The sequence below is a fragment of the Xenopus laevis genome, chromosome 4L, assembly GCF_017654675.1.
Source record: "Xenopus laevis strain J_2021 chromosome 4L, Xenopus_laevis_v10.1, whole genome shotgun sequence".
Classification (NCBI taxonomy): domain Eukaryota; kingdom Metazoa; phylum Chordata; class Amphibia; order Anura; family Pipidae; genus Xenopus; species Xenopus laevis.
The window spans coordinates 103,490,322-103,505,140 of record NC_054377.1 but is presented as its reverse complement, the minus strand read 5'-3'; the positions used below and the strand labels follow the sequence as shown (position 1 = coordinate 103,505,140).

Here is a 14,819-nt window from a genome sequence, read left to right as displayed (position 1 = left end):
TAATTTTTAAACCTCCTCATGTACATGCTGTTTCTTATCTTAGTTTCTATTTCTCTTAATTTGCCGGTCTATAAGCTTTTTGTGCCTGCCTTTTAAATATTATGCCTTTTTGGATCCAATGATGTCTGTCTCATTATTTTTTTCCTGGGGCAAAGCACATTCACAGTGTACCATCCAGTGTACAGAGTTCTTAATTCACTTCAACATTGGTCATGTGCTAGTGACCTGCAGCAACACAATACCAAAATAATCTTCATGTTTTAGATTTAGGGCGCTAACTTTGTATCCACTACTGAATTTCATATCGGAGAATCACCAAGTGAGAAAGCTTTAGCTTTTTGACTCACACATTTGAACCATGAAGAGAGGAAGAAAGGGGGTGGAAGAGGGTGTGGATTAACAGCTAAAATCTATAAATGAACTTGCACATGAAACAACCACACTTTTTTCCCTGAGCAGCTAAACCTACAGCACAAATACAAAGACATAAGCAGCATATTATTTTGGTTTCAGATTGACAAATCCCATTATGCAGCAGAATATGAGATATGCACAGCCTTCCGTTTTTTGGATGGATCCATGTAGAAACCCGCAATTGCCAAGCCAAGTCAATATGCCTCTACCACCCCCATTCCCGGACTTTAGGAAAAAACGACGTAAAGATGGCACTTGTACTTACTTGCTGATCATGTTTCTTCTGGTTTTGCTGGCACTTTTTGGAGTTGGTCTTGGCACCTATAAAATCATCGAGTTGCAAAGGGAACTGGACATTGTTAAAGAGGTGCGTGATATACTCATTTTAGGTTTTTCTGTATTTTAATGTTAAGTAGCTAGCCGGTGTTTTTAACTGGAAGCAAAGAAAACTTTATAATGAAATATATGACCAAGTTATTAAACTGGGGTTGCATTTGGAACTCACTGGCAGTCCTTAAAAGTCATATTTCTGGTCGTTCCTCTGTATGCGCAGAAAGCTGATAGGCTCTACTGTCCCAATGTCATGATTATCTACTGCATGGCAGGGCTTTTGGTGGAAGGGCATAAAGTACCTGAAACACTGTTGGTTCTCTCCATGTGTATCAGCCTTTTGAAAGTGTGGTGGTTATGATGGTGGTTAATAATAATGCAATTAATTAATGCAATTATTTTTCAACAATATCATTATTTAAAATATACTCAATATAGTGAACTAATTAAAGGCTGTGCTAACTTCTTTCATATTAATTTCTTCATCATTTTTCATGACATTATTTTATTAGGGTCTGGGACTTCTGAAAAAATAATTTTGATATCACTTCTTAAACCCGGGCTTGACAATCTGACCTTCCTATTTCTCCTTAGGTTTAAATCCTGCATCACATTTGTCAGTGTATTAATAATGTTTCAGTGCTACTTGTGTCAGTATGGATGGAATTATCTATTCTGTATGCTAGCGGTCAGTTGGAGTCCCCTAAACTATAGGACATTTGTTTCTGCTCATGTTCCAACCACTGACTTAATTTAACTTGTATTATTAATTTGTTTTCCTAAGGGAACAGTTAATACTTAACAGTCTTTGTAGTTGCCTGCCAGTAATTCATATATTTGAGGAGCTGGTAATGTTTTCAATAGAACTTTATTTTTTTGTCCTTTACAGTAAACATATACCTTTCCTTTACTTGTGGTTTATCTCCTGAAAACTGCACTAATGTCTATGGAGAACTAGAGTTAAATTAAATTAGAAGGATGTTATAGTTTAGTTATAGTATAGTATAGATGTTCATAGTAAAGTGGGTAATGAATTTGTAGTTCACATGCAGATTCAATATAGCTGATAACGATTTTAGGAGATGTAAATAATCATCATAATCTTTTTATTTCCAGATTTCTGGTGACAAAGAATTATCTCCTGCTTTGGAAAAATTGATTGGTGAGCTACAATTTGTTCTAGCATGTTTTTACTGATTATGTCCCAATCTTATTCTGACATGGTTGATTTTTACCTATAAAATAAAAGTGTGGCATATGCCATTCAGTAAGGTTCAGATGGAGAAACGTTTTTAGTTTAAGGTGTGGCATTTGGCAAGCAAAACCTGCTGGTCACTTTGAAACAGTCAGGTACTAATATCTATTTCTTGCCTATGGCTGCTACGGTGGTATCACGGTGTGACTTCCTGTAATATCAGCAACAATCAGCATTTGGCTCACTCAGCAGTACCCTCACTTTGCACTTGGTTCTTACATTGGTTAGCTACATTAAATAGGACCAAACAGGGAGATTTAGCCAATGAAAAATAATTCTTGTTCTCATTACAGGACTGAACAAACACCCATTGGAGAAGAAAGAAAGTAAATGTGCTGCACATGTAACAGGTAGGCGGAGTTTGTTTTTTAGTGTGCCAAGAATGTATTCTTAACTTCTAAATTCTCAAACATAGTAACCAGAAATGCAACCAGGTCTTTCCCAGTTTCTTCTTCTTTCAAAATACAGGGCAATTTAGCTGATCAAAGGACATATAAGTCCCTGTTAACTTTTCAGTTGCATGTTACATCCTTATAAGCAGTAGTACGCTTTCCTGTTCAAAAGGTTCTTCTGTACATCACAGCGGGAATGTTGGGGGTATGGAAATATTAGTTGACTGAACTGCTTAAAGGAAAACTATACCCCCCCAAACAATGTAGGTCTCTATAAAAAGATATTGCATAAAACAGTTCATATGTTAAACCTGCTTCATGTAAATAAACCATTTTAATAATAATATACTTTTCTAGTAGTATGTGCCATTGGGTAATCATAAATAGAAAATTGCCATTTTAAAAAATAAGGGCCGTCCCCTGGGATCATACAATTCACTGTGCTCACAAACATACCAACAAACCATACACGTTAGGTCACATGAGCCAATTAACAGACAGAGATCTGGATTTTGCTTCAACACTTTTTCCCGTTACAGTTAGAGTTGTAGTATTTCTGGTCAGGTGATCTCTCTGAGGCAGCACACAGACCATCACAAAATGGTGGCTCAAAGCAAGAGATGTAAAAGGGCAAGATTTACTTAAATATATAGACCAGTTTGGTAAGATTCTTTAATATAACACTTAATATGATGTAAACTATCTGTTGCTTAAGTGTTCATTTTGGGGGTATAGTTTTCCTTTAACGGGGCAATATTCCCTTTTTCCAGTATGAACTCAATGAATAAGGCTTGTGCTGAACAAAACTATTTAAAAAATAGCTGTTTTTCTTGCACTAAAGAAGAAACTGAAACCAATTTAATCTCATAAATATATTATTTCCTGGTTCTGCCCAGTTAATGTCGATGGGGGAGCAGGCATTAAAACAGATGACTGCCCCGTTACTGTAGCTATTATTATGATTAAAAATACCTATTTTTTTCAGGTAAAGAAGGAAGCACTTTGCCGCTAGCATGGGAGGAAACATTTGGACGTGCTTTCACCTCTGGTATCCAATACAAAAACCGGGGCCTAGTGGTGAATCAGACTGGCCTGTACTTCCTTTATACATCTATTTACTTCAGAAGCACTTCCTGCCAGAGTAAAGAATTGTCCCATACTGTCTTCAAGAAGTCCAAGAGGTACCCCGGAGAACTCACGCTGATGAAAAATACAGAGTATCAATACTGCACCTCCAATAACAAATGGGGAAGACACAGCTATCTGGGTGCTCTGTTTAACCTTACCACTGAAGAAACGTTGTATGTCAATGTCTCAGATATTAAACTTGTCAGTTTTGATGAATCCAGGACATTCTTCGGGCTTTACAAACTCTGACAATGTTGGGACGTGCCAAGGAATTATAACTGAACATAATGTAATGGCCAGCACTGAATTGTAAAACTTAACCTCATGAATATGACCTGTTCATGATATATAACTGTTATACAGAGCAACCTGTTCCCAGAATTCTGCAACCCAATAATACTGACTGTCCTTGGTGTTGTGATACATGTAGCTTTCAGTGACAGAGTCCGTTGCTTTAGTTCTCACCGGACATGTTCAATACGGCATGTTTTTGTAGTTAAAATAGAAACCAAGATGGCTTTCAACCCACGTTTACCCAGTCATGCATCATTTTCAGTAGAAGTCCATCAATAAAACAGAAACAACACGACCAGTGGCAAATATTATAAAGCCATACTGATAAAATATTACCTGCTGCCAGTTCATTTGCTGGGTGCAATGCACTCTTCTTCACTACACAAAACCTTTCACATACAGACTAAACCAAATATTAAGCTAATGCAGATCTGACATTTTTAGTCTTAATGGCACGTGTGCTAACAATCATGCACGTTACTTGTAGTGGTCCAGAGGATGACTGGACAGAAAGAGGAATGAAAGCATAAAGCATTTTGCACAGGAGAAAAAACACCTTTTGCTCAAAAGGAAACAGAATAAACAGCAGAGATAAAGTGCAAGGTGAAACTGGATTCTATTTAACAGAAGATGCTGGGCTTTCCAACTGCTCTCAAGCCATGAAGTCAATTGAGATATGTGAAAGGAGAAAATGAGAGCTTCAGTTTGACTTGCTTGTGTTACGTGGGCACTAATACATGGAATGGAATAAACCAACCCTAGAGATGATTAAATTATTCACAATACAGCACAGTATCAGGAGTATCAATTTCAGTCACAGTTACTTTCTGATGTTTTCTGAAGTAAAGGAGGCCATGTTAATCAGTGATATACCATTTTAATGACACTAAAAGTGTCCGTTTTTGTAAATATATAGATATGTATCTTACGTGATTATTTATTTAAGATGTACTCTGTGTAGTAGTACTCCAGATGATAGAAAAAGCTGAAAATAAACATTTTAATTTCTTGTTAATTAGTATGATAGTATCTGTCCACGTGTTACTGGGAACTGATGACTTTTTCTGCTGGTTTATTGTCTGAAATTAAATAATGTTAATAAAAACAAAGTTACATCATTGGGTTTAAAAAGAGCTAGCTTATTCATCAATTTCTAACTTCACTTGTATGTGTGCCCTCATTCATGATATATATATTTATCCAAGCTGGATATCTATACGTTTTATATTTAAGTTAGACACAATGAGTGTACTGTTTCTATCCATTAGGTGTACATTCTGTAGCTACTCAGATATCAGTCAGTCTTTGGTAAAATGCACTCTTTATTTAAACACACCTTATACTCATTATATAGATAGTAAATCAGCTGAGCTTAGCTGTCTCTGTGTACATTACAACCAATCTCTATATGACTTTACAGTATATATATATATATATATATATATATATATATATATATATATATTATGTGCTATAAAAAAAATAGGTAATAGCAAGACTAAAGGCTCATTTCTGTAGGGTAGGTGTAAGTGCTCTAATAGACACAGAATTGATCCCATTAGCTTGCCATGCACTAAGTGATTTATCTATGTTCAAATTCCAGTTCTTATGACCAATTGAGGGTTTTTTAAAGCTAAAACCCACACATTCAAATTAGAGTTTCCAAAACTCGAATGTTCAAGATTTATTAAGTGCAAAAAAAGTAAAAAAGTTTTTTTTCGCATTTTTTAAATCTTTTCGAAAATTGGTAGACTTATTGAAAATGAGGAGAAAATGAGGAATGTGATTTCACTGCATTTGTTTTTTTCACATTTTTAGTAGATTGAGTTTTCAAGATTCAAGATAAATATGCCTATATAAATAAGATAAGATTTCAAGGTCTTATCGAATTAAAAAAATATATATAATTCACAAATTTTAAACCTCATACATGCCACATGCATGTATCCACTGTATGTATAGTGATGGTGGCCAAAGGTCAGACACATTAAAATATGTTCAGACACCATCACTATGTGTGACCCTTTGGAGGAAAAATTTCTTGTGATTTTCAAATAGTAAAAGGAGGATTAAAAGTGCAATCCTGGAAAGGAATGGCAGTTAACTTTTTGTGGGATACACTATGGGCTAATTCTTACCTGCTGGGTTTTAAAGCACAACCTGGCAGTTACTGATGTAGTTGGGATTTGATCAGAAACTGCCCAGGCTGTGCTTTAAAACCCAATAATGGAACTATAGGTGGGTACCCAGTGGGCAGATAGAAAAAACAGGGCTAACCGGCACTCAAAATAAGCCACATGGGCCCTTGGAGATATTTGTTTTTTAACTTCTACTACTAAATATAATTTTTTACAAACAATGTTTTTTTTTGGCCCTGTGGATTCTTTTGAGTGCCTGTTTTTTTTCTATCTGCATATTCTGGTTTGCTGCTCCCTGAAGCTGAGGGTCTGGGGCTGGTGCACCTGGACCACTGGATATACTTGGTGAGCTACTGTATTTATATTGATATTCTGGAGCACCCTTTTCTTCCTTTTTTTACCCAGTGGGCACCAGACAGCGCAGACTCAGCAGTGCAGTGCAGACTCTGTCAGGAAGTCCTCCCCGATCAGAAAATATAAGCAATTGTTTAATACATACTGTCTGAACTGAAATAATTATGGCAGATCCAGACCAAACCCAAACTTAAAGGTACTATATATTAAAGTACTATATAAAGTAGAAGCATGGATAGAAATATAACAACTGGTCTGGGCAGATCAAATCTAAGACAAGACAAAAGTTAGAAACCAAAATCTAAAACGGAAAAAGGGGCATATTTATTTAAAAATGAAAAGAGCGCTTGCTATAGGTCACCACAGGCCCGGATCTCTGTCTTGGGTGCCCAGAGGCCACTTCGCACTGCAGGGTTCTAGCGCCCTCCAAGTTTGCACCGCAGGGTCCTAGCGCCCTTCACCTTTGCGCTGCAGGGTCCTAGCGCCCTCCAATTTTGCGCCGCAGGGTCCTAGCACCCTCCAACTTTGCGCTGCAGGGTCCTAGCGCCTGCAAAATTTGCACGCAACTCCCTGCCCCCCACAGGAGAGTGCGTGCATGCCGATTCTACAGTCTTGCCGCCAAAATCTGTCTTTCTGAGTCAAATTATATATAATCTCTGGTAAATGTACTGAAGGCAACTGACGTCTGTGGATTGGGGTAATCCCTGTCTGTACCACAAAGCCTGTCTGATGTCTTTTAGCTAGATGTTAGGGTCAGTCCACACGAGCAGATTAGTCGCCCCAGTGACAAATCGCCTCTTCTTCAGAACGACAATCTCCCCGAACTGTTTTCAGAAAACGAAGTGCTGCGAGTGCATTGCTGCAGCTGATTTTTATTTCAGCCGGCGGAGGGCAGGGGGAAGGCAGTTTAGGGAGATTGTCGCCCCGAAGAAGAGGAGATTTGTCGATGGGGTGACTAATCTCCCCGAATCTGCTCGTGTGGGCTGACCCTAAATAAGGTAAGCTTCAATTTTATCCAGATTGTCTCACAATTTCTTCCTCATTATCTAATGTTATCTAGATCATTCAGCATCGAACATTATTAACTTGCATTAGTGCTTACTAGTCTAATTGTTTGCCTTTAGCAGATAGTATAATTCAATGGAAGTTTGATTATTTATTTTACTGCAATTGATACAATCAAACACAATTGAATACTAAGCAGTAGTAATTAGGTTAGTTTAATAAATGCTCCAGTTGCAAGTTCACCCTCTCGTCCCTGCACGCAATGTTCTAAGGATGTGGTCATCAGGACCTTTACATTAAAAAGCATTCTGAGAGCAAATATAGCACTTCCTTCCTTTTTGCAAACAACCTTTCCATTACTAATAAAATACATTTCACAATTTCTTCTAAAGGCACCAAAAATTATAGTGTTATGTCATTAAGTTAAAAAGGAGTAGTAGCAATAGCTTTCTTTATTGTAATAGACATTGGTAATATGTAAACGAGATGTTCTGTTTATTATCAAACAAAGGTGCAATGTGTGCATCAAAAATAAACATTTCTAGGGGATTTTCCCTCGATCTTTCAGATCTCAAGCCTAATTCTCACAACTGGCAGGCTGAGTATGAACTCTTCTTTTAACTGATTCCTATTGTGTAGGATATTTAAATCTGCTTGTAGACATTTTCATCATTTATTTGGCCTGGCTCTGCTTGATGAGCACATACCAGATCCTCAACCATTAGGCCTGAGGAGGTTAAAGCTTTTCATTGTGCATTTTTAATGTTTATTGTTAACCTCTGTTGTGTCGGAATGGATCGAGGGGAGGCCTCATCCCTAGACCTAAAGAGCTGATATTCTAGTTAAAAACATGGACACTCAGTTACCAGGGGCAGATATTTGTCATTCCTGGTAAAGTGACACCTCAGCTCTTCAGGTAGGGTTGTCAAATTGCCTTGTGGCTGAAACTGCACAGCAAGTGTCTAGGACCTTCTTTGGTAATGCACCTAGTCAATGTTCTGATTTTCCTCAAAATCCATCCAAACTCCACACATTCTGAGACATAAAGACAGCCAACCAGTCTAAGGAGCTTCAGAAAGTTTGTTAATAGTTCCAAAACAAACCATAATAATCTGTTCTACAAATGACGGAACTATATAGCAGATTACAATTTTCCAATAACATTTTTATCAAATGGTCAGTGGGGCTTATGCCGACTTTAGACCACATGCACATACTTTAAGCCACAGACCTCTAGATATACCATAATATCTCATACATCATGTAATGTATCATAATTTGCTTAGGCATGTCCTATAATGACTGATAAAGTAAAATTCTCCTAAATTATACAATTCTGCAAATACACGTATCCCACCAAGTGTATAGGGTAGGCTACAGTAACAGAATAACGGATATTCTGCAGTGCCAAAGTGTGCAGCATAATCAGTAGCTCGTAGCTGAGGAACTGCATTAGATGCTTCATGACGGGATGAAAATACAAATATACCATTTAGGAAGACCACAGAGAAACTTAAGCTCTGTATGGGAACATACAGAGCTCTATAGAGGTGTGTGAACAAAGAGTTAAAAAACAGGTTGGTAGGGTTAAAGATATCTCTGTGGAAAGATCTTTTTTTTGTGGGAGGAAGATTGCTAAAAACGCGTCTGAGGTTTTCTTTTATCCTACAAAATGCTTTTATCTTTACTACCTTACTACTGTACAACACTTTTGGCTGACTTTTAGCATTGCTGCTGCTGCTCATACTTTCCAGTCTCATTATTTCGGTGCTGGCGAACGTTCCGGACAAAATATGGGGGGGAGATTAATATAAAATAACATGATACGGTTTTAGTGAAATAGAAACTTTGCAGAGATGTGGTGAATTGATTAATCATAAGATATATACAATGCAATATACAATATATACCCATATACTCAAGGTTTAAAAGTGATGGATGGTGGACAAAAACAAACACCCTGGAGAAGGAATAATGTCAAAAAGACACTTTAAAAGTGCATGGAAATATATATCAAAGAAAGAGAAGGTATAAATTAGTGCTGAAATCAACGTTGAACGGCTGATCAGTGATGGACAAATCTGTCAAATTTCGCTTCACTGAAAAATTTGGGAAACTCCAAGAAATTCGCTCCAAAAAAAGTCAATAGACGTCAAAGTAATTTTGACATGTGACAATTTGGACACGAACGACAATTTTTAAATGCGAGACTCTTGTCCAAATGCATTAAAGTCAATGGCCGTCCGAATAATTTTGACATGCGACCATTTTTGGCAGTTTTGCAATAACATTTGCATTCGGCGAAAATCCGGAAATTCTCCGCAAATCTATGCCTGGCAAATAAATTTGCCCATCACTACTGATCATTTAGATTGTTGTCAAGAACTCCATAGAGATCCTGTAGCTGTATGATGTGCAAGCCCTTGTTTTGGTGGTTTATTTGTGTGTGTCCTTATTTACTGCCCTGTTCCTTTATATATATAACCAGCAAAGAGCCAGCACTCTCGAATAAAGTGATTGTTTGCCTGGGTGCACGATCAATATAATATCTCCATCCATCCAAAGAAGATCAGCATAGGACTAACGTTTCGGCCCTGTCCAGGGCCTTTCTCAAAGTGTATATATATATATATATATATATATATATATATATATATATATATATATATATATATATATATATATATATATATATATATATATATATATATATATATAGGAAATTGCTTGCAGGTGCCCTTTCTAAAACATACATCAGAATTCCCATCTGTTCCTATCAACACACACACAAAAGAAAGGTAACAATTTAGTTGCTAGCTCACCCTTTTAACCAGGTCCGGACTGAGAATTAAAATAGGCCCTGGCATTTCAGGTACACAGAGGCCCAATCAGCCCACACAAAGACCCAACACAGCCAACTAAATAGTGACTTTCTATGGGACCTTATAGCAGCCCCTCTGGCATTTGCCAGAACCCACAGATTGCCAGTCCGGGCTTGCTTTTAACATTGGACTCATACAATCCTTAAATTCACATCATTTATTAATTGTAGTTTAGTTGCATACTTCAGATTGCACTGAATTACATATATATATATATATATATATATATATATATATATATATATATATATATATATATATAGTGAAAAAGGATTGCGGCACTCACAGGGTTTTAGTGAAAAAACAAAAAATGTTTTATTATTAAGCCTCAAACGTTTCGATCCCCCACAGGGATCTTCGTCAGGAGCAAAAACGAAGATCCCTGTGGGGGATCGAAACGTTTGAGGCTTAATAATAAAAATTTTTTGTTTTTTCACTAAAACCCTGTGAGTGCCGCAATCCGTTTTCAATGCTTATTTCCCATGCTGGCACCCAGGTATTAATTTTGTCTACGGAGTGCACCATTCCTTTGGTTATATATATATATATATATATATATATATATATATATATATATATTATAATTAAATATTAATTCTTACTGGCTCTGATGATGTAGGATCATCTGTTGAGGGGTAAATACAGGTCTAATGACTGAACCTGTACAATAGTGCAATATGTGACACCCCATCTACTTCTCAACAGTAAGGTCCATGCATTGGTCCAACAGGCAAAACCAATAGGTTTAGGTAAAGGGGCCCAGGGCCGGAACTAGGGGTAGGCAGAAGAGACCTGCCTAGGGTGCAAGGATGTGGGGGCACTGAGGAGGTACCTGTTTAAAGGTGTTTTGCCTACCCATAGTCTGGGTTCACTCCCCTGCTGCTCTCATCTCCCTCCTCTCTCCTCCCCTCCGCTCTATCACTCTCCCCTTCCTCCCTCATCACTCTCCCCTCCCTCTGTCCCTTCCCCCTACCTACCTCCCTCCATCCCCTGCCCATCCCCATTCCTTCCCCTTTGTTGCTCTCCCCTCCCTCCCTTCTCATCTATTATGACTCGGGCGTGTACATGCATGAACGCATAAACAGGGGGGGGGGGGGGATAGCCAACAGGGTTGCCTTGGGCAACATCACTGGTTATGCTTCACTCCACTGTTTACACAGCATGATAAATAGGCGGAAAGTGTAAATATACCACTATATAGGGAAATCCAATGAGATGCTTCATAGTAAGGGATACAATGGTCAGTAGCAATAAAACTTCAATGTTCGGTTAGTGTTTCTTTTATTTTCTAACTCAAAAGGGCCCATTTACCAACACCAACATGCAAAAATCCATATTTACTAATTATTCAGCCACCCGCAGATAGCTATTAAAGCAATTTTATTGTATTTTTATGCCCTGGTATTCATATCGTACCCCAGTGCCTTACAGAGATTATTGACCATTCAGCAATGAAAGCAAATATGTTATATAGGCTGTCTGTCATGTGCTACGCTTCAGTTCCCATTTTCTCATGTTTGTATTGAATTCTAAAATGCCAAACTGTAACAAAGTTCTGTTTTTTTTTATAGATATAATGCCAGAGAATTTTCAGACTTTTTGGATCACAAGGAGTGCATGCACCCTGCTGTAGTTCTGGGGGTATTGAGAACATCTTATAACCAAATGGCAATTTTTTAAACTACTATATAGTAAAGTAGAAGAAATAATTTGCTATTAATGCCACCCACTACCAAGCTTTCCTGTTGCTTCTAACTCAAGTATTTGGTTCCACTGATACATTCTTTTGCTTTAATACCTCTTAATCATAAAGTTTCCTATGCACCCACAAACTTAATGTGCTTTTCACTTCTCATGCACACCCACTGAATACTCTGCAATACCATTTTGTTTAGCTATTATTAATCATGTTCTCCTTTCACACTAATAATCTATGAGCCATCTATGATGACTGACCAATCATGTTGTGTTTTTATTGTAGGCTTTGTTATCATAGAGATTTTCCAGAGGTTCTTAAAGGAACACGTATTCAATCTAATAAATTGCATCAACAATCATGAATACAGTATACTGTAGGTCTTAAAACATTAATAAAGTTTTAATGGCTGTATCCAAGTTTCATATATAATATCTGATATTTTGGTTAGGCTGGAGGTCCCACTGGAGCCTATATAAATAATGTATAACTATCTTTTAAATTCCAATTCTAATATTGCTTAACATAAATCCAAGTGAAAGCTGCATCTGAAGCAGAATTACATTTCTTTGAATTTATTTGTATTTATTGGCATTTTGAATTTGCATTTAAGAAAATGTGTGGGAGCTACTAAGTTTTCTCTGTTGATGGTAAAGTCCAAACACTTTATGATATGTTCCATAATGTTTGTTTGGTTTACAACAATAATACCTGATTTATTATGAATATTTAAGGTATGGTTCTGGTATTTTATATAGGTGCATTGACTTATACGTTCAATAATATCAATTAAATTTACTTTGATGGAGCGGGTTGGTCATAGTTCTGATAGAATAGACCAGGGGTCCCCAACCTTTTTTTACCCGTGAGCCACATTGTAAAAAGAGTTGGAGAGCAACACAAGAATAAAATCGTCACTTGGAGTGCCAAATAAGGGCTGTGATTGGCTATTTGGTTGCCCCTATGTGGACTGGCAGCCTACAAGAGGCTCTACTTGGTACTATACTTAGTTTCTATGCAATTAAAACTTGCTTCCAAGCCTGGAATTCAAAAATAAGCTTTGAGGACACAGAGAGCAACATCCAAGGGGTTGGAGAGCAACATGTTGCTTGCGAACTACTGGTTGGGGATCACTGGAACAGACTCAAGCACTTAATGCTTTAAATCAATCAAGTAAAAAATATTTTATAATTATATTTCATTCATTCCATTGTTGTCATCACAACAGTGCTTGCAAAATTCCAAAATATCTTAAAAACTGCTTTGATGTTTGTTTTTACTATCATTTCTCGGGATGCACCGAATCCACTATTTTGGATTCAGCCGACCCCCGAATCCTTTGTGAAAGATTCGGCCAAATACCGAACCGAATCCGAACCCTAATTTGCATATGCAATGTCAGGGAGCTGGGAGCTCCCTCCAGGGAGGTTGTCAGGATCAAGGAGGAAGCCCTCTTGAGGGAACAAGGTCGCGGTGTCCAAAGGGTTAAACGAAGAATAGTCAGGATCCAGGCAAGAGTTCACAGGCAGGCAGAATACAACGAAGTCCAAAGTCCAGGCAAGGGGTCAGGATACAAGGCAGGAACAGGATAAGGCAATAAGGCACACAGGGAACCCAGGATATGCTTAGGGAAAGTAATCCTATAGTTGGCGTTTTTATTTTCAAATTTGGCGCCATTCCGACGTCATTGACGCTCTGTGCCAACGTCGGCGCGCTGACGTCATCGCCCGGCGCCGCTACCCACGTGGCGGCCATGGGCGCCGCCATTTTGGGAGCGACGCCGGCAAGGATGGATGCGCCGCCCGGAGCTCCTGGGCCTGCTCCGGGCGGCGATCGTTACATGCATATATTGCATATTAGGGGTGGGAAGGGGAAAAAAATGTACTTCCTTGTTTTTTAATGAAAAGTCGCGCATTTTCCCTCCTCACCCCTAATTTGCATATGCAAATTAGGATTCAGAGTAGGTTCAGCCAGTCAGAAGGATTTGGCCGAATCCGAATCCTGCTGAAAAAGGCCAAATCCTTGCTGAATCCCGAACTGAATCCTGGATTCGGTACATCCCTAATCATTTCATATTTTCCTTTGCTCTGCATTAGACCTAACCTTTGGCTTTGTCATTTTTTGCTTGGGACTGTAGCTCTGCAACAGCTTCAGAACCTCAAACTGTCTGTTTCTGTTAAATAAAATGAACCCAGAAGCTCACAGTCAGGTATGAGGCTATAAACAGGTTGAGTGGAGTAAAACTCTATGTAAATAGCAGGAAATAGCAAAACTGTCATCAAGCAGGTATAACGAGTGTGATTGCTTATGGTTTCCCTGCAGTTAAATTGCTAGCTTGGTGTCGTCTGAATTTCCTGGCAGCCCACATTATGTGGTCTTTCGAGGCTCTGCTGAGAAATAAGAGAAACTGCAAGCAACTCTGTGCCCCTCAGCACTGATGCAGAAGTAGAGGTGGGTGGGATCCATACATTGAGGTATGATGGGGTTACAAGTTCTTTCGATTTGAAGTACAGTTTATAAAACTGCTTAGTCAATGTAGATGCTAGACTTATGGGAAGAGTTTGATTTTGACTTTTGACATTTTGATGTTGATACAGTAATTGTGGAATACAGTTACTAAGTTGCAGGATGCTGTGAAATATCATGTATTTTGAATTAAATGTCTTTTGATCTCCATATATTTCTACTGAAACAGGCAATAATAATTTATATAGGAGGACTTTGTTTTAGTTAATTTTTAGCCTATTGTAGTATCCTAACTGTTCCCAAACCCAAAGTAATATATTCATAAAAATTTGGTCTTCAAGCCCATGATCACATTATAAAAAATGTCTAATGCAAAACTACAAAATCTATACAATACACAACTATCCATTAGCTGACCGACTGTTGCTGAACAACCAGCAACCGTGAGTGTGTGCCACAGCTCAT

General features: G+C 38.0%; 1 protein-coding gene across 1 annotated transcript; it reads left to right on the top strand.

The window, feature by feature from the left end:
* Window positions 1-529: 529 nt before the first annotated feature.
* On the top strand, window positions 530-3,768 carry faslg.L (Fas ligand L homeolog). Its single transcript, NM_001137578.1, is given in 4 exon segments — window positions 530-781; window positions 1,861-1,906; window positions 2,293-2,349; window positions 3,377-3,768. Coding segments are annotated over 4 exon segments (747 nt in total).
* Window positions 3,769-14,819: the final 11,051 nt, after the last annotated feature.